General features: G+C 36.6%; 2 protein-coding genes across 4 annotated transcripts in view; both read right to left on the bottom strand.

The window, feature by feature from the left end:
• Positions 1-1,960: 1,960 nt before the first annotated feature.
• slc22a13b (solute carrier family 22 member 13b) lies at positions 1,961-9,078 on the bottom strand. Of its 2 annotated transcripts, XM_040127432.1 has the most exons (11): positions 8,654-9,078; positions 8,051-8,154; positions 6,646-6,800; positions 6,130-6,301; positions 5,902-6,022; positions 5,707-5,801; positions 5,396-5,610; positions 4,981-5,089; positions 4,673-4,867; positions 3,341-4,574; positions 1,961-3,013 (listed from the first exon to the last, which is right to left on the bottom strand). In XM_040127432.1, exons 1-10 carry the CDS (start codon positions 9,026-9,028, stop codon positions 4,499-4,501), a joined length of 1,617 nt encoding a protein of 538 aa, XP_039983366.1. In that variant the 5' UTR covers positions 9,029-9,078; the 3' UTR covers positions 1,961-3,013; positions 3,341-4,498. The 2 variants fall into 2 exon arrangements, with proteins under 2 accessions (XP_039983366.1, XP_039983367.1); XM_040127433.1 differs by lacking the exons at positions 1,961-3,013; positions 3,341-4,574 and having other exon boundaries at positions 4,768-4,867; positions 4,976-5,089.
• A 3,789-nt stretch (positions 9,079-12,867) lies between these two features.
• oxsr1b (oxidative stress responsive kinase 1b) overlaps positions 12,868-20,511 on the bottom strand; it is a 43,126-nt gene continuing 35,482 nt past the window's right edge. The window contains exons 12-18 of one of the 2 annotated variants that reach the window (XM_040126785.1): positions 19,627-19,662; positions 19,156-19,335; positions 18,895-18,950; positions 18,626-18,678; positions 18,034-18,102; positions 16,381-16,445; positions 15,079-16,013 (exon numbers count right to left, since the gene is read on the bottom strand). In XM_040126785.1, the coding sequence (XP_039982719.1) occupies positions 15,939-16,013; positions 16,381-16,445; positions 18,034-18,102; positions 18,626-18,678; positions 18,895-18,950; positions 19,156-19,335; positions 19,627-19,662 (534 nt within the window). In that variant the 3' untranslated portion in view covers positions 15,079-15,938. Of the gene's footprint in view, positions 13,086-15,078; positions 16,014-16,380; positions 16,446-18,033; positions 18,103-18,625; positions 18,679-18,894; positions 18,951-19,155; positions 19,336-19,626; positions 19,663-20,511 lie in introns of those variants that run through there. The other variant, XM_040126786.1, reaches the window with a different exon arrangement.

Here is a 20,511-nt window from a genome sequence, read left to right as displayed (position 1 = left end):
TTACTTTGGTCACTTTGATATTGATACATTTCGTAATGGCCTGAATATAAAATAGGGCTAATTGTAAGCTGACCCACCCTCCTATGCAACAACTGTGAAAAAAAAAAGAGAAAGGAACAATTATGCAATATTTAATGCTAACATCTTTTAAATGCATTATCACAATAACATAATATATGGTAATTCAATAAAACTTAACTGTCCAACAAATATAATTAAATTTATTTTACCCTCCACTTTTTACCATAAAATTATTGTTTTTTAACTTGTTCCTCAAAGTGCGATTATTCTATCAACCTAAGAAGAATTATACATCTGTAAATGTGTGAGTATGTGTAAATGTGAAAATCTAAAATATTGTTTACGAAAATATAACATAGTAGAATGTCATATTACAAATGACAAACAATTTTAATTTCAGTTCCTGTAGTTCAAATTGAGTACGAACAGATGTAATTTCCGAATACAATGTTTGTTTGGATTAAGTTCCAGGATGTTCAAGTGTTTTTTCCATCAGTATATACAGGGTGCAGAACTCTCAAGGTATCAAGTATTTTGAGTTTTCCAGTATTTGGTGCTGTGCACCTTTCAGGCCACAGGAGTGCAAGTTTGCTATCTTTTAACATGACATCTGTGACATTTCTTCTTAATCACTTCTTTGTCTTAGCTGCATTTGTTACAAGAAAGATGTCAGAAGACACTTTCCACTAGTTTCCACTTTGTTAAGAATGTATTTTATCCGTGGAAGCAAAACACCAAGCCTTAGCACAGCTGGGAACTAACTTCTTTAGGTTAGACATGATTCAGATTTGTCACTAGTTGCTTTTGTGAGGAAAACTCACTGAAGGGGTGTGAAAAGGCAGTTGGGGCGCTAAATTGGCAACAGTGATAACAACCCCCTGATGACACAATAGAAACTGTTTGCACCAATTCATTTTGAAATAGCAACAACCAATGGCAAAACTCCAACACTCGGCTGGCTGAGCAATTGCGTAACATCAGCATCCAGTCAAGCAGCATTCAGCTGCCCAATAGTTTATAACTTTATTACACAGTCAGTCACTCAGTCATGGAAATTCATGCTTATAGGGCTAGCCCGACTGATCTGGTCCAGCCAAAAATGACCTATAAAGCAATACTTTGTAAACGTTTTAGACCGTCTCTATTAATATATAGAAGATCTACTGATCTACATAATACATTGCAAACCCAATTTTTCAAACAACAGAAGAGCAACATAATTTTATATGTGGGCCAATAACTACTATAAACTTAATGTTTTCCTAATATATTCAAAATATTTCATTGGTTAATTGATTGATTGGTTAATTGATCATATTTAACAGAAACCCTGGTTTTTACAGAAAATTTAAGAAAGACAAATAACAGTCCACATTTACTTTACAGCTTCCAAAAGAGACATTTTGCCCTTTCAAAAGCAGGTGTAAGTAACAACATCATTAACTGCTCCATTGTATTGCAATGCTGTAATTGCAGAAATCATTAATGTCGTTAGCTCCACCTGTGATTCATGTGCTATGTCAACTAAAACAGATGGAAGTTTGGGAACCACTGGCTAAGAGGTTTAGAGATAATTTGAACTTCTAAAGACCTATATAGAGAGTGAAAAATGAAACAAAATAAAATCTACATGATTAAGTTACAAAACCGTAAACCCTAGTAAGCTCTAATTCAGTCACAGAGCTACTATGACTACAAAAATAACCTTTTTACCTTCTACAAAATATGGCTATTAATTTGTGCTGTAACTGACAAATTGTGTTCATTTGTAGCATGTACAATTACACACCTTTACATGGGGAATTCTACTGCATCTTTCACTACCACCAACTGTTCAGAAGAAAAGGGAATTATGATGAGGGCTTTGGACACACTCAACACAAGAATCACTGGCTTCTTAAGAATACTGCTAATGTGATGCATGATGAATCTGAAGCGTAAATATACAGTATAAATGCGAGTAGCAGCAGACAAGGTAAAATTGATCTCCATTATGTTTATTTATTGTCATATTCATGATTAATCATTATAGTGGCTTCTCTCGATTTAAGCTGTTGTGTTTCTGTCCTCAGCTGTTGAGATGGTGACTGTGACAACACGAAAAATCTCGTGATGTGTTTGAGGCCCAATGTGGTGCTACTACCGTCCAAATCTTACAGTGTGTTCATCTGTGCAATGATAATCTATGTAATGATTAACACTGTGTTGACACATAACCCACAATTTAATTGCAAAAATGGCTTAATCATTGTAAGAAACTGTGCAACATAAGTATGAAAGCTGCTGAAACATGTAATTGTCTATCTCGTTGAATCTGTTTTGCTAAATACATTTTTGTTTAGTTAATAATTATTACAACAAATAACAGTAACACATTCTATATGATACTTTTTAAAGGACTTAAGTAAAATTGAAAACCAGGCTTTTAAATTGAATTGAATTTGTGAGGATAACAAAGAAGAATCAAAAATGAATAGGATTTTAACTACACATACTAGCCCTTGTGTGTAGAGGGGGCCCATGGGCTGATCTTCTAGTATAAGCATACCCGAATCATGAATTCATCAGATCATGAATCAGACCAAATTTACCTTAATCATTGTTAAACTAGTGTACGATTATATTGTACATGCAATATTATGAAAAACAGTATTGTTAAATATAAAGGGCCTCCCTTTTGATGCAAATAGCTAATCCCTTATTGATTGAAAGGAACACTTGAATTCATTAGACAGAGCCAACTGTGGGTATAAAGAAATGCATTAGTCCCAGTTATGAGTATACTGCAGTGTTTTTTATGTCAATAAAATAAAAAATATTTCCACAATGTTAAACACTGTTTGAGTGTTTAAGTAAAGTGACTATGCCATGGCATCAGTGCAATTCCTGCACGTCAGTTAATAAAACTGTAGCTGAACTGTTCAGTTTACGCTCCTCCTTTGTTCGTTCAGCATGGACTGAACAGTTGCTTGTTGGCCTACCCTCTGGTTTTCTGAAATAAAAAACAAGCAGTATTATTAAATATAATTACATACACATACAATAATACATGTGCTTTCAATATATATAGATATATATAGCTATATGCCATATATCAGCATGGGGACAGTTTAATGGTAGACAGTGAGGACGCCCACTACACAAGCACATGTGGAGTTTAGACTGTAACCATTCTGCCTGAAAGAACGTATAATGGACTCTCATGGGAATCAGGAATCACATGCTAATTCTTAATTAGCACGAGAATTTTTCCATGTGTATTAACTTTAATAATAGAGATTGTTTTGCATTAGTCATCAGTAAGTAAGAAGGCCATTACCTTAAAATGGTAGGCTGTGCTGAAAGAGGCAGTGGGAGCAAATTTCCCCAGTATGGCTATGACTGTTACCACAGCAGGAAGATCTGATGGATAAATAACATCAGATAAACACAAGCAAAAAGAAAACTCTATAAAAATATTTTTATTAATTAAAAGCATATTTTGGATACCATTTGGGATAGTAAGGATCACAAGGCATACAGCACCTTGACATATTCTTCTTTCAAAGTGCTGAATTAATGCCAAACCAATCAGGTGTTTAGGAATTTTGACAATACCAAAGATGAACTGTATGAGATAGACATTCAGGCGAAAGCTGCCAACCTTCAGGCTCAGCCCATAGTGTAGAAGACTTACTGAAAGCCTGGTGGTGGAGTTGGAAAGATACACAGTATTGCTGTGACTACTGAAAGCCTGGTGGTGGAGTTGGAAAGATACACAGTATTGCTGTGACAAACTTTTACTTTTAATACTGTAGGTATTACATGCCAGGTATATGTATCTATGTAATGATTCACCGATTGAAAAAATGTTCCTTCTAATCCATAAAAAAGGTTGTGAACCAGAGAGGAGTACCAAGGTCATGCTGTCAGAGCACTTACTTTATATAGTTATAGCAGAGAAGCACAGGTGTGTCACATTTGCCTTCAGTGCGATGAAATTAGCCTACACTCAGCAATTCAGGTTGTGATGTCACAGATTTGACATAGGCAATAAATAAAACAATGAAGAGTAATAATGGGGAGAATGACTACAGATTCAAACACATGAGGACAAAACTCCACAACAAGAAGATTACACACACACATTTGACATATTATGGCTTTATAAAGTTGATATGTTGCCGTTGCCTATTTACACATCAAGCAGACACGGAACAACATTAGTATTCATTTGGAGTTGTGTTTCTGGTCACATTGCAAAACTGTCTATAACTTCAGCAATAGTCAAACAAATTTTTAACAGATTGTAACTACAAAAAACAAAATTTTTAAGTTAGACATGAAACATAATAGCATTTAAAGATGACTCAGTTAATGCTTTGCATTTTAGCAAACTGCATAATAACAAATTACTGTTACCACTGTATCAGCTGAGAGCATGTACACTACTCGTCCTGCTATGAAAAGACCGGGAGAAACAATATGTCCATATAAATTACAGTTTTGTGCTCTTTCCTGATTTGGCCACTTTAGAGAAGGATACCCTCTCAACAGTCCCATTCTCAGGTTTTCTGAAAATAAAAACAAGAGAATTACGTACAATTGCTATATTGCTGATATTCTTGTAAGAGAAATAAGTAGTCTGTTGTGAAAGGGTTTATCAACTCACATGAGTTCAGCATGGTCTTGGAGTTCAACATTGCAGGTTTCAGGCAGTAGCATACAGAAACCTCCAGCAGTAATGGGGATGATGCCGTATATCAGCATGGGGATGGTGTAATGGTAGACGTTCAGGAGTCTGATCAGTGGAGCGAGGATGCCCGCCACACGAGCACACATGGAGTTCAGACCTACACCATTTTGCCTACCAGTATAGACAATAGGCTCATCAGCAATCTCAGAGCAAGTCATATAAGCAAACATATCACATATAATAAAATATTTTACGTTTTACCTTTGGGACATTACCTACCTTACCTTATAATGGTAGGGTATAGCTCTGCAGTATAAACATAGACTGTGGAGAAACTGGCAGTTGCGGCAAATTTTCCTAGTACAGCTATGACTGTTACCACTACAGGAATATCTGGTGGACAAATAATAAATCAGACAAAAACACATTTAAGAGACATATAAATAAAAATGTATGTTTTGTCAGAATGCAAAACATGTTTTAGGTTACAAGATACCTTTGGATCTGGCAAGGATCACAAGGTAAAGAACAGAATCCCTACTCAACATATTGTATTTTGCTCTTTCTTAATCTTATTTCTTTTTTATAAGAATGAGATTTGTCCTTTTTTTTCAAAAAACAAGTAAGGATATGTTCCAGACAAATTGGTATTGTAATACAACAAATTCCTATTATTCCTATTATTATGCAACACATTACCGTTTGGAACACCAAGTATACCAAGACAAGCAGAACCTCCAAAAAATAGAACCCCTGCTTGACATATTCTCCTTCCAAAGCGCTGCATGAGAGGCAAACAGCCCAGACGTGCAGGAATTTCTACTAGGCCAAAGATGAACTGTGTGAGAAAGATATCCAGCCCAAAATTGCCAACATTCAGGCTCAGTCCATAGTACATCAGACTTGTTCCAAACCTATCAAGTGGGAGAGATATGCACCTTCAGTGCCATCACAAAGGTACTGATGTAGGTTTGACAGCAGGTTTCGGTTGAACTACAGTAAATACTCACCAGATGTAGCTCATTACGAGAGCACGTTTTCTCAGATGTGATATCCTGAAGATGTCCAACATGCTTCCTCTTTTGGAGGTACCTTCAACCACCAGCTAAATAATTTAGGTATATTTTTTAGTTACTGTAAATTTATTTCAGAGCTTGATTGACCTTAATTTTGGTTTAAGCCAATGTATGTTTGAGACTGCTCACCTTGTCTAGCAGGTCTTCCGGGACCTTCCTACCATTCACCTTAGCTGCCCTCCGGATCTCTTTTGTGGCCTCCTTCTTCTTGCCCAGGGTGATGAGCCAGCGAGCTGACTCTGGAAGAATCCTAGTTGACATATAGGTCCATGATCACAAACTAAAATATATACTTTATTTTTTATGTGGCTATAATTTTAGAAGTAAGCATCTCATGTGGTATGTTAGGCTGCTGACCAATAAAAGATTCCGAGGACAAGGACAAGAGGGCTGAAGAGCACCAGCTGCAGGACCCTCCAGTTACGGACCAAATAGGCGATGCCAGACGTTAACATCAGTCCAAGAGGGAAAAAAGAGTGGCAGATAATGGTGCAGAGAGCAAACTTGGAAGAATCACTCCATTCTCCACCTTAAAAGCAATAGGACAGATAACAGAGAAAGGGTATCGTTTCTGCTTTCACATATTATGTTTTTGTAGCAAGTATGTGTACGTTAACATTTATTTATTACTTATTTTGCTGTAATTTTTCCCCAGACACTGATTTTTCAAACTTGTGTTTTGGAATTCACTCTAAGTGCACTGTATCATCAGCATCAGATCTACCAGTGGATTAAAGCTACGATGTGTAGAATTTAAAAATGTTCGACTTTGGCAACCCTCAGTGGTAGTACTAGAAATTGCACTGTTGCAGACAGCAATGATGTTGATGAAGTATTATGGCATTAAGTTTCAGTTGTGAACATTGTACCTACCGATCACAAACGCATTAGCAACAATGCCAGAAGATGAGATGCCAGCTAAAAATCTGAGAACTATATAAACATAGATGTTGGGTGAGAAAGCAGCCCCAACACCAAACAGCAGTAGCAGAAGAAGTGAAAGCAGGACCACGAAGCGTCGACCAAACCTACAAAAAGAAGAGAGTTATACACTTTATGTAAAAAATAATTTATATTTCAATGCAGAATCATTTCTGGTCTTCAAATATTGCCAAGTGAATTTTAGCTTGTATTTAATTTTCATAAAATAAATACCAGTGACCCAGTTCCATTTGCAGCCATATTTGCCAATGCCATAACACTGCATCCACCATGTTTGATAGATGATGTGGTATGCTTTGGATCATGGAGAATGATCGATTCCTTCTCCATACTCTTCTCTTTCCATCATTCTGTTACAAGTTAATCTTGGTTTCATCCGTCCAAAGAATCTTGTTCCAGAACTGGGCAGGCTTTTTTATAGGATTTCTGGCAAAGTCTAATTTGGCCATTCTGGTCTTGAGTGTTACCAGTGGTTTGCACCTTGTGGTAAACCCTCTGTATTTACATTCATGAAGGTATCTCTTGATTGTAGACTTTGACAATGATACGCCTACCTGCTCAAGAGTGATCTTGACCTGGATAGACGTTGTGAAGGGGTTTTTCTTCACCAAGGATAGAATTATGCGATCATCCACTTTAGTTGTCTCGCTAGTTGTCCAGGCCTTTTAGTGTTGCTGACCTCAGGAGAGCATTCCTTCTTTTTAAGAATGTACCAAATTGTTGATTTGGCCACTCCAAAAATTTCTACCACCTGTCTGATAGGTTTGTTTTGTTTTTTCAGCCTAATGATGGGCTCTTTCATTTACATCAACACCTCTTTGGACCACATATTGAGAGTTCCCAGCTACCAAACAGCTACCAAATGCAAATTCAACACTTGGAATCAACTCCAGACCTTTTATCTGCTTAATTTGTCATGAAGTAAGGAGGGAACAGGCCAGACCTTGCCATGAAACTGATCAATTGTCAATTGTCCAATTACTTTTGAACCTCTGAAAATGAGGGACTATGTATAAAAATGACTGTAATTCCTAAACAATTAATGCAGTATTTTGTGAAACCCCTTGAATTAAAGTTGAAAGTCTACACTTCAATCACATCTCGATGACTTTGTTTCAGATCCATTGTGGTGGTGTACAGAGGCAAAATTACAAAAATTGTGTCACTTTCCAAATACTTATGCACCTAAATGTACATCCCAGGATAATTTCTCATTCACAAGTGTTCCAAAGCCAGGGCTGACTCAGTGTGAAGCTACTTTAAAGCTTTTAATTGCAATTAATTTCCGATTTAATCAATTTCTAATTCCTTTTTGCATTAGAATGGTGGTCTGTACCTGTCAGCCATCTGCCCCAACACCAACGCTCCAACCAGAAGACCGGCCATGTAGACGGACTGCGATACCTCAATCAAACTGCTCCTGTCACACACCAGGTTGAACTGATAACAGGAAGGAAAAATAAAATAGTAAAAACAGGGGATGGAGACCTGGACCTTAACATTGGTGGTGACTCCATTATCTCCTACTGTCTCAAACTTCCAAGTTTTTCAGGTTTTAATCTTATTGCTAATGAAGTGTTGTGCACCGTTGGGCTGCTACAGCACCAGGAATGCTAATAGTTTGTGATCCTATTGCGTGGGTGTAAATCAGATAATTATTATTTTTCATTATCCTAGCATTACAATTAGTTATAAATGTAGTTGGTGATTTGAATTATTGAGTGCTTTATGACATTTTTAATTGTGTTGTTTCCACTTGTGTAGTTTTTAATGTTTTTAAATTATTTGTTTTCTAATTTAGTTCTTGTTTAGAAATTAGAAATAAATGGAGACTAAGTGTGATTTTCATCCATAGGCCCAACAAACCAACCTATTGCTAAACAGCAGCATGTACTAAAAAAAGGGTTGCGGCAAGTGCCATTGCTAAACTGCCTCTTACCTCTGTCACAATGCTGGAGGCACCTTTGGGTGCCTCGAAATCTGATCCATTTATGCATCCTATAGTTGTGTTAATCCCATATGCTTCAATAGTTTCCAAATCCAAATCCACAGGTGTGAACATTTCACAGCTTTCATACTTTCCATCCTCTTTCACAGGGATAGTGAGATCTCTTTGACTCTCAGCTGTCAGGTTGGGACCTCGGTCCAAGATCCAGTCAGTGTTACAGTAATGTGGAAAGCTCATGCCTATAAATACCTGAGCAATCACATCAAAAGCTACAAAAATGCTGGGGATGCATAATGCAGCTACTAAACGTTTCTGAAATACACCAAACTCTCCAATCTCCTTCAGGATCTGCCCAAAATTGCTCATATTGGTATTTGAATGTCCTCAGATTACAGTGTGGGACAGAGAAACGTGTAGCTTAAAGCAACGTTCAGCCACCAATAGTCAACTTGACTTTCGTTTTGCAAGTTAATGTTTAAACTAACAATTTTATGACGTGCAAAGTTGCTCACAGACAGACTACCAAAGTATTAAAATGTGACATGTCAGGATAATTCAGGCTGAAGTCCAGCTGTTGTACAGCTGTCGTGATCTGAACTTTTGTCATCTTTGTGCTCAGAAAAACTGTGTGAAAAAGGAGGGTGGAAAAGCTCAGTGATTTAGAAAGAAGATGACAGCACTTTATGCAATCACATTACATGGTAAGATGGATTTTTGTGGACAGTTATGTTTGAGGCTTTTATGACATATGTCATTTAAAAAATGTGGCTCACTTTAAGAATATAGTAACAAGCTATTAGTAATGGTTGATCCGATCAGATGAAAGCAAATCTACAGAACATGATCCTGCCTCCATATGCAGAATAAAGGCCTGGATACAGTACTTGCTGCTACAATATGTGCCTGTAAAGATATTCTTGCCAACTCTTACTTTTAAATATCATGATTTCAGACTTCTCCCATGTATCATCCCTGGTTTTTAGACATCTATGACCTGTGGATCATTCCATCAAGCAAAGTCTGCAGCATTATGAACTTTTGGTTTTGGGCTCAAAAAGTCTTATCAGGAACTTATCAGGACTGCTCATCAAAGTCTGGGTTGAGTGGACATTCGGCTGTGGTCTACAAACCAGACACTCCTCTCTATTGGTCACAAACATGTGGTGCCAGAAAACACAAGATTCCTCAAAACAAACTAACAAAGTAGAAAAAATAAAATTTTACAGAAATCCTTTTGCTTCAAGTACAAAATATCCTGGCTACTTTGCTTTAAGTGGCTACAGCTAAGATACTAAAAGTCTCAATTTTTTTCATAGCATATCACATTTTTATTGTCTTACCAGTCCACAAACACTGCTGCAAAATCTTTGACAAAGTAGTGCACATCTCATCTGCTCTTTATGTCAAAATACAAAGGAAAATATGACAAACAATACCTTTAGGGTGTGCGCAAAGGCAGTGAAACTGCCCATAAGGGATGACCACAAAAGAAAAACAAGCTCACCTTGCCTTACCTTTGAGTTATGTTATCTAAAAGTAAGGTTGTGAACATCCAGTCAGAACTAAGGATAAGAAAGACTGTAGGTACCTACCTTTACTGGTTTGTAAGATATTGTTGTTCTGAGATGCGGCGTTTTCTTCCATTTTGTAAGTTTCAAAATTTGCAATTTGGGGCCACCATTTGTATCTACTAGCTGAAAGCTTTTTTCTCCTTCTTTTCCCGAGATCAGCATACAGGTATGCTCCTTTTTTAATCGGCAAAATTGTGCTTTGTTAGGAGATGTAACATTATGTAAGTGGTAGATTTGTTAAAGTGCCACTCCAAAAAAATTAAAGGCCCTGAATACATATTTTTTCAATCCGCTTTTTATTATTAGCGATAGGGTCTACTTTCTGACAATGTTAGAACAGTTTTCATTTTTTCACGAGAGATTGTATCTGTTTTTCTCTGCGCTCCTCTTACCGGTTAGTGTGGTGTCATGCGTTAACGATTTGTTCAGAAGAACAAATCTTTTGGGTGAACGAACAGAACCGAAACTTCCTGAAACAATCAGTTCAATTCTCCCTTCATTTGAGATCTCAGTCAGTTTCGAGCGAATGTGCAGGGATACACTCACTCATTGAATGAGTGATTCAAGTCAATTCGTTCACAGGAGGAATGGGGTGTTTTCAAGTCTAGGTAGGTACTTTATTGATACTGGAGTGAAATTACTTTGCCACAGCAGCAACACACATATAGTGCAACATAACACGTCACGAGTAGGATATAGAAACAATTAGCAATAGAACAAAATATGAGTGAGTGATTAATGGCAGAAAAAAAAATTGTGTAAGAACAAAATATATATGAATGTCAACAAAATTATGAATAGCATTAAGAGATGTAAATTAAAGCAATGACTAGATAATATTGACAATAATGTTGAAAAATGCCCTAAGGACAGTGATAAAAAATTCCTGGATCCACACCAAAATTTAACGAGTTCATTCCTGGCCCATGCCCCATCCCTCCACCAAGTTTGGTACAAATCAGTTCAGTAATTTTTGGGTAATCCTGCTGACAAATAAATAAGTTAGTTCAAGAGTAATGCCAAACTGTAGATCAGTTAAAAAGACTTCAAAGTTATTAAAACTAGCATTCATATCTGATATTCAGCGAAGAAACTTTTAAAATATCAATAATTATAAACAGATTTGGATGTCATGAGGAATATATACTGTTCAGCTGTGTTTCAGTTCAGTGACAGGAACTACGCAGTCGGACCTACGGTTCAGCACTGAACGATTCAGTGAACAAATCTTTTTGAATAAATCTTTTTAATGAACTTTTTCTAGTGATTAAGGACATTCTGAAGAACTGCTTTGAACATCGCTATCACTGGTTTGAAATGGGCAGGGATGAGTTAGAAACATGTTAGGCCTTTCTCAGTACAGAGTACGCCAAGTTTGGACTCACATACTTGGGGGTTCAAACTTGGCAATTTCAATTCCGGAGTCCAAACTCCTGAGAACAGTCTTTACTGTTGGAACAGTAGGGTTCTTGCGTTCTCATATATTCAAAAACTTCGGAGTAAATTTCAAAATAGGCATTATTTGGATAAACTGATCACATATTCAAAGTCTAAATGGTAACTGTCTCACATAGTAGAAGTCCCAGGATGAAAACTATAACAGCTTTGAGCCTGACTCGAAATCTCCACCATCACCGCTAGTTGGCGCGATTTGCATTCTGTGATACTTGGTTATCCACAAGCCAGCTCCCAAACAATCCTTGAAAAAACGAGCACAGCAAGAAGACTTACGGTTATTTGATTTGTACTTGGCTGGATGCAGACTTTGAACTGGAACAGTACTTAAGCTGTGACTGATGATGACATAAATACAGACAAGAACACAGATTGAGAAAGGTTTGTGATGTCATGTACTTCCATCCACCAATCAGGACTCAGCAACATTTGAAACTGATGACAGTTGGTGAGCTGTTTTGAAGTATCTTGAGTTTTGAAGTGCTGAAAGTTTATTAATAAAACCTAAAGATTTTTTTAAATTTGCTGTTCGCTTGTGTTATAAAGAAACACTTAAGATTTTTTTTTTTCAGGGGCTTCAACACATGAAGATTAGTTTATTTTTGTAAAGTACTAGTCAGGAATTAAAGGAACTTCAAGCCAGGATATCTGTCCCTCTGCTTCACCAAGTTTTAAAATTTTTAAAATTTTGTGATTTGAAAGTGCCCCAACTTCCTAAAGTGCAATACTAAATGGCTGAAGTACCTTTTTAATGTTTAGAAAGCAGAAAGTGGACATAAGGACTTTCTCTGGATGATAGGGTTGTAAAAGGATAACTGCAGTCACGCCTACTGATAGTGAGGATAATAAACTTGAAGGCAGTGAGAACAGAGAAAGAAAAATCATCCAGTCTGTAACAGTGAAACAGCTATAAAATAAGAATTACAGAATTACAATTTGAGAAATATAACTTTTCTTAAAGAACCAGCAAGAGAATGCACAGGACGAGGGTGAAGACCATACTGTATATAAAGTCATAATTCATTCAGTTCAGTATATGTAGGTGACTGGTTTTCACCTTATCATTCATTCTATAAACAGTTATTTATTTACAGGAAGAACTTACTCATAATCACTTAAAATGGTGTGCATTTAAAAAAAAAAAATAAAAAAAATCAGAAAGTGCTAAAAAGAGGCTGATATGCTCATTCTTTATTGATTAAAAATAATCAAGAGAAACATGCTTTGAACTCCAAAACATCAAAAAGAGAGCAAGTGAAAGAATGAAAAAACTGGAAAGAGGTGGAAAATTCAAATATAATACACCCTTGTTGAGTTATTGCGTTAGAGTGTTTTAGACGGTCATCTGTTCAGTTGCTCCAGCCTTGTTAGACTACATGTAAGCAGGAAAGAAGAGACTGTTGGGAGAAAGGATGAGAACAATGCCATTAGATCTTCAACTCCGTTAGAAGCAGGGCTCAATCTTGTGCAACACACACACGTACACACTTCTTTCAGGGCTCATACACACCTATCCTGTCCTTGTCTGCTGTCAGCTGCAGACTAAACCAGGAGAATGGCACCAAATACTGCATTTTAGAAATTTAAGATTAACATTGGGTTGCTGACTTTGTCACTCCCCTCCGAGGAGAAGACAGGGCTGACACACCTGTGTATCTTTATTTCAGGTATCTTCACATGTAACAAGAACTACATTTCAAAGACACTGAAAATCAGAATCAAAACCTTGACGTTATGTCAAAAAAAGAAAAAGAAAAAATACAATTGGTCGTTTTCAATTTAAGGCTAGCATAAAATTTTACATATTTAAAGTCAAAATACAAAGATTTCCTCTTAACATTTTATCAGCAAGCAAAAAATTTATTTAATATGGCATCTGGAGGGTTATAACATTATCACATCACCAAATTAAACAGTAAAACCTTGCTGGCATTTCAGATCTACACAATAGAGCAGAGTGTTTAGATGAACCTGCCACTGCCATCAGTGCCATTAATTGGCACATCCGTCATCAAACCATGTCATTAATGCACAAAAACATCCAGAGTGTGGCTGAAAGGATGTAACCTCTGTGCCTATAATGGCCTTTTTCATCTGATTCCAAAATATATTCATGTTCTTTTAAAATGTTTACAATCATAGCTGAGCTTTTCAGAACTGGAGGATGTAAAATCTTTATTTTAGCTATTTTAAAAAGTTCTTCGGAAGTGATAAAGCAGTTCTATGACTTGAGATATGGGTTAAAATAACTACTGTAAACAGCCTCAACTTGGTGTTTATTCAGGTTGGAGACAATTCTGCTGTTACTCAGCTCAGAATGTGGGGAAATTTAGGGTAGACAGGCAATAAGCAGTGCATCAGGACAACTGTGGCTCCACAGCAAAATAAATTCAAACTTTTCAAAAGGCAAAAAGTGAAAAGCTGAAATTTTTTATCAGTAAAGGTAAATTAACGCCATACATGGCATACAGTAAGTGATAGTTTGTCCTGCAAAACGAGGGAATTCAAAGCCAAATTTGCAGTGTTGTCGTCGAGTGCTACAACCCACAATTGTGTCATAGGACAGAAAAAAGGCCAAGAGTGAAACAACCAGTATAAAAACAAATCAAAGCCAAATGTCATTATTTACATACTAGAGGTCAAATCAAGTACTTATTTTTCATCCACATAAACAAATATGCAGTTAAGTCTCTTTTTTTTAAAAGAATTTGAGTAACTGATTCCAAACAGACACAAACTAATACCAACAGACGGACACATCTGCTCATACAATGTTGGTTTCAGCTGCAGTCAAAAATTTGACTTTACAACAATTTTCAATGCATATTCATATATTCAAGATGCCAATCTTTTAGAAAATTTGGTTTTCTATGTAGACTTTCTGATTTTATTCTACATCAGTACTATGGTAACATTAAAAACATTTATCTTTTATCATTGCATTGATTAGTTATATATCAGATTTATATCAGAAGGTGTCTTGTGGTATATTCTATATTTTTCTCATAGTCAACAAATCAAATGAAAAGACCAACACCAGCACTGAATTGATTCTACTAAGAAGTATTGTATGAGTAGCCAGAGACTGATACACCAGTAGCTCATTCCTTATGTGCTCCATTTTTTGTGCAAAAAACTATTAAAACCACATCAGTGAGCCACACCGTTGAACTGGCTGACATGTTCCTTCATAACAATGAACAAGGGCACTTTAGTTTATGGAGTCAGTTCCACATACACCATCCTGATGCCGTAAAAACTCACAAGAGCACCAAATGTGTATCGTTCATCGGCTGAAAATAGTCCCAAACAAATGCACTATTTACTTCTGTTTGAGTCAAATTTATTGAAAATAAAAGTGCCCAGGTGTTTTAGAAAATGATTTGGCTTTAAAAAAAAAAAAAAAAAACATGAAACTTTGTATTGGTGATCCATTTTTAAAGATTTGAATCCTCCTTAGGAACAAATGGGCTTGGAAGTGAAGGTCACATTAGGGAAGTCAGAATGTATTGGGAGACAGACAAACACTTCAATGGCTTTGGTCTTTTTATGATGTTTGTTTACGATAAGAAAAATACAGAATAAAACTTATGCTTTAAAGATTGCTTACTGTTGGTAGTGTTCACATCTTTCTGAAAAAGTCATTTGGCATTAAGTTTGTGCCACACTGCATCAGCGCTCATCATGAGTCAGGTTGTGTACAAAATTTTAATTCTAGTTTGCTTGGTAAGCTGCAACTTACCTCTGTTCAAAATAAAGTAAAAAGTTTGACAGCAGCACCTGAAACCACATTTGTACATTTCAGACAACCTAATGCTCCATATGGTAACTGGGGACCCCCCCAAAAACGTGCATTCAGTAGTTCTGATGAATATAAGGCATTGTTACATTTATCAGGATTCAAGGGTGTTAGTTCAGATTGTGCAAATGCTTCATATAGTAGAGAGAGAAAATAACAGAATGAAGGAGACCAGAATAGGAAATGAAAACGGTTTGTTGTAGATACTTCCATCCTTCTACATATACACTGTAAACTTTTTTGAGTGATTCTTATACTGTACGTTCTGATACTTCAGTCGTCCACCTAATTCAACAAGGCGGCGTTGTATAATCCAATGTGTGACAAAACAGTATTGTTTTCTTTGGCAGTAGTGGTTTCTTTACAGCCATAGAAAAAAAAATGCATTAAACTATTTTTTTTAAATTTTCACATTTTTTAGGCAAGTCACGGTCCCAAGTAGAACAACAGTTTAACTAATGCTGAGCTGAGCAAAGCCCATCAGTTTGACGTCATCTGGTATTTCAGATCCCTCAATTCCAGAAGCCTTTGAAAACAATAGGGAACAGTTAAATATGGTTAACAAAAACATGTTTGAGCAAGGACACATTACAATATTTACTATATTGATTATTACCATTACAAGACTATTACTTTAGTGTCAAGTGAAACATTCTTTATTTGAATGTAGTCAGCTTTATAACTAGGTTGTATAAAGAGTCACTGTAATTTGTCATATATGTCATTATATCAGTAACTTCGCTTGTTAGATTAATTAACTATAATACAATTAAAATAACTCATACTATAATTCTTGCAGAAGTAGCAATGATTTCCTAAAAACAAACTCAAAAGTTTATACAGACAGGTGCAGCTGAAAGTGTTATATACATGACTTGAAATGTTTCACTCACCAATTTGAAAGTGACATTTTTATTGGCTTGAGGCTCATCAACTATTTTATGCAAATTTGCAGCAACTGAAAAGAAAAATTGTTTCAGTCCAATGAAAAACAAAAAATAAATCTCGAAATACTTTCATAAAATATCTAAAAACAGACAATGTGAGAAAAATGTGACACACTGGGCCTCATGCTATAATTTTTCTGAGGTATTTTCGTAATAGTGTTCTATGCTCAATCCCTGGATCCCTGTACAATCTTGTTTCAGCCTGAAGAACACCAGTTGTTCACAAGGAGGTCCGCGCAGGTGAGATTTCATTATTAGGGCATTTGATGCTTCTAAATTGCTATATAAGGATACCTTTTTCTCTCTGTTTGCGGCAAGTTTCATTCACAAAAGAGTAAAAATAAGAATGTCTCACCATCGAAAGTACTGCTGTCGGAAATCACAAAAACAGGACAAATGTAGCAGCGTCAGTTGTTGTATCAGGGGCATGAAAAACCATTCGTGGAGTCCTGGAGATGGCTGAGAGAATATTAAGGTCTGCTCAAACCAGGATTTAAAACAGTGAAAATTTGCGCCAAAATTAGTCCATTCGAAATGGAATCGTCACGATCAGATGCTCAAGGAAGCAAAATAAATCCACAACCGGGAATGTTCCACTTAGAGTTGAACCTTGGTGAACTTTGACACACAAGCAGTTGACCAATAGCAAGCTGTCTTAACAGCACTGACCTATGAGGGAACGAAGAGCTGGACAGTCCAAAGTGGAGGAAGCTATCATAGCTTATGGCTTGCGTGTCACCATCCAGTTTTATTTAACGTCTTTTGGAGTAAAAACTGTACAACAAAGAGGAATGGTTTGCAGACAGTTATGAGACATGAGCTGATGGTACAAAAACGTCTTTTGAATAAACATTGTGAACTTATTGTCCTATTAGTGACTGAGCTAAGCTAAAAGTCAATTAGAGGTAGTCGAATTCGTTAGCTTTATTTTCCCGTTTCAACAACGTTTTTGACTGAAATGATTGACAATGGTGAACAAAATGCCAGGGGGTGGTAAACAGAACATTAGAGAGAAAACAGAGAAAAGCTCCAGGAGCTATTGTGACTGACTAGTGCTAGTGCGGCCTAGCCAGCTTGCGAATTCACGGCTATGGCTACAGCAGCTCACCATTAGCTCCGTGCGCAGTCAATACGTCGCCAAGATTTTGGCCCCACCATTTTCGCGCAGACAAACAAATGTCAACTTTGTGGTGTGACCGCCACTTTATAAAGTAGGTGACATTGCACTTTTCAGTGTTGTAATTGAGGATGTTCCCCAGGACAGCGACTTAATGCTAAGGCACCTTTTGGAGTGAGAGCATTTTCTAACAAGTACTGAACTATAGTCTGTAAGCCAATAAAAGAGAAAGTAGAACAGAGCAAAAGTGTGAGAAAATTTGTAAATTGGAGACGTTTTCATAAATAGCTCATACATGCCAGAACAAATCAAAATCCAAACAAAGTTTGTACTAGTGGTTCCTGCATGAGGCCCAATGTGAGAAAATGGGATTTTGTATTGTGCTGTAATATGGCCTTTTTAAACATAAAATCAAAAGAAAACTTTTAACCTTCAGGTGAATATTCTGAGGGAAAGAAAATAATGTGTTTTGAATCACTGACCTATTACTAAGTCCCTCCCGTCCACCAGGCCTGCTGAGACCAGCTCCTGGGACACACCATCTGCTGTGTCTGAAAAGTCAGAGCATGAGAGGCCGACTGTGACACGCAGACCAAAACAGTGTATTTTTAAAAAACAAATATAAACAAGGTGCCACTGTGGCTTAGTAAGTTCAACAACACTCTGGTTACTGATGCAACTGTCAAAATAGCTGGGTTCCCTTTCTGTCTGTGAAATAGTACAGGACTGCCCCCTGTAAAAAAAAACAAAACAAACAGAGCTGTGTTGCAGCACCTTGTGTTATACTGCTGATAAATATTGAAATGAGCTGATTTTGGCTCTGGTTTTTCAAGAGTTCTGGTCTTCGTGTGCTTTTTCATTTTGGTTGCTATGAAGGAAAGCTGAGGCCCCTAAAGAAGTAAAAAAAAGGTATACACTGTCAGCTTCTCTTACTGATTAACTGAAATGTGATATCTTCACCCACTAAGTGGTAACCTGCTTCTTCTGACTAATTTTTAAAACTACTTGGTGACACCAGCATACAGAGGTTGGGTTTTGATTGATAAAGCTCACTAAGAAAGAAAGTCCACTTACCTCTCCCTGGCATAAATTCAAAGCGGATGTCATTTAGCTCCTTCTTTGAATTTCTGAAGGGATGAAGGAAATAGAAACCAGATCAGAGGAGTTAACTTGATCATTCATTGGTCGGTAAAATGTATAAGACCTATTCCATTCCACTGAAATTGCAATATAAAAAAACAACAAAATAAAACAAAGATGTCAGGTACACAGAGATGGTGAAACCTAGACTGACAAATTACCTCTTCATTTACCAGTTTTTTTGTGATAATATATAAACATACCTTAACCTTAATACCAAACTAATAGGAGCCTTAACATCTCCTGACACAGCTGGCGCCTGTCAAAACACAGATAAAAACGATCCATTTAAGTAGAATGAAAGTTTTAAAAAATATTTAGCAAATCTACAGGAGTAGAATAAGAACATAATATCAAAAAAAACAAACAACAAAAAAACAAAAAAACAAACAGTGGTTAACAGATTGTACTTAGAGAATTTTTTTTCATCATATGCCTCTACTTTCAGGCAAGGTCAGACTGACCTGTATGGGAACTGCAGCAGCAGCGGGTACGCCTGGCGTGGGAGATGTAGCCTGGGCAGAGGATTGAGTGTTGACTGGTGTGGGCTGCAGTGGAACCTGGCCTGCAGCCTGAGGTAGTTCTGCCTGACCTGCGGCCATCGGCTGGAGTTGACTACTTACGGGTTCAGGGGTCTGGAAAACCTAAAGCAGAAATTTCATCAAATCTTACTCATGCTTTCATATCCCTGTGCAAATGATATAAATGACTTAACAGCTCAAAAGGCAACTTTTTAATAGAAAGAAATGACTTTCTGTTAAGAGCTGTTCTGTTTTTTATTTTATGAATTATTAAATAAGAGAAATTTTAGATTTCAGTTGCCTTCTGGAAGGTTAGAAGGGTGTAATAAAAAATGTATCAAATTGTAATCTCAGTGTTTAAGGTATATACCTGTGTACAGATACTCAACTATAGAAAAAGTTTTTGAGACTCACCTCTGAATTCTGGGATCCCTCCTTCACTCGTGGTGACTGTTAAAAATCAGATCAAAGAAAATAAAACTCAGAGAAGGATTTCACTGTGACTTTTAGCAAAGCAAAAACTGCATGCACGGATGCAAAGAACACACACAAAGCGAGAGAGGATCAGATTAATACGGCTCACTCGTTTACTTGCCTCATTTATCTGTCCGCTTGGTTTATCATTATCTACTTTAAGGTCAATACAATGATATCATTACAGTGCGAACAGAGATATCAAATGCTAATAAGATTTTAATTACCCTTAACTTACTGGTGCTGATATGATTGGGCGATATGACAGTATTTAGTGAGATGTTAGAAATATGTCAACTAGTAGAGGTTTTGTTATACAGTGTCTAGCAGGGTTGCCTATCCCTTTAATATCCCTGGTTGTATTAGGCTATTTTAAACAATACTGCAAATCAATAAGCAGGCCCAGTTTATGAGAATATTGGATTTACAGGATTTTTGCATCAATGTGATATAGTACAATTAATTTCTGGATATTTAATTCAATGGATAGCCAAAAACAGACATTTTCTCAGTAAAATTAACAGAAAATTTACCAGAAAACTATATAGAGTGTATTGCAATCAAGATATAAGATTATACCCATATCATCCACCCTTATGTGCTGGTAACTGAGTGGTAAACGAGTGAAAACATATATCCTGGAGTTTCATTTTTCCGTTTGCTGGTTTTAGATTTGGTAAGCTAAGAAGCAGAGTAAGTCAGAAGAAATCACACTGTTATACAGTCAAACACAAAGTTTAAGTTCAAACCAATCGCAGCGATGTAGTCAGACAGAAGCCTTGCAGGCCCAAATGAAGACAAACTGACTTGACCAAGAGGACATGA

Source organism: Xiphias gladius, chromosome 5 (genome assembly GCF_016859285.1).
Source record: "Xiphias gladius isolate SHS-SW01 ecotype Sanya breed wild chromosome 5, ASM1685928v1, whole genome shotgun sequence".
Lineage (NCBI taxonomy): Eukaryota > Metazoa > Chordata > Actinopteri > Istiophoriformes > Xiphiidae > Xiphias > Xiphias gladius.
Note: the sequence above shows the minus strand (reverse complement) of the source record. Positions and strands in the feature narration are given on the sequence as shown.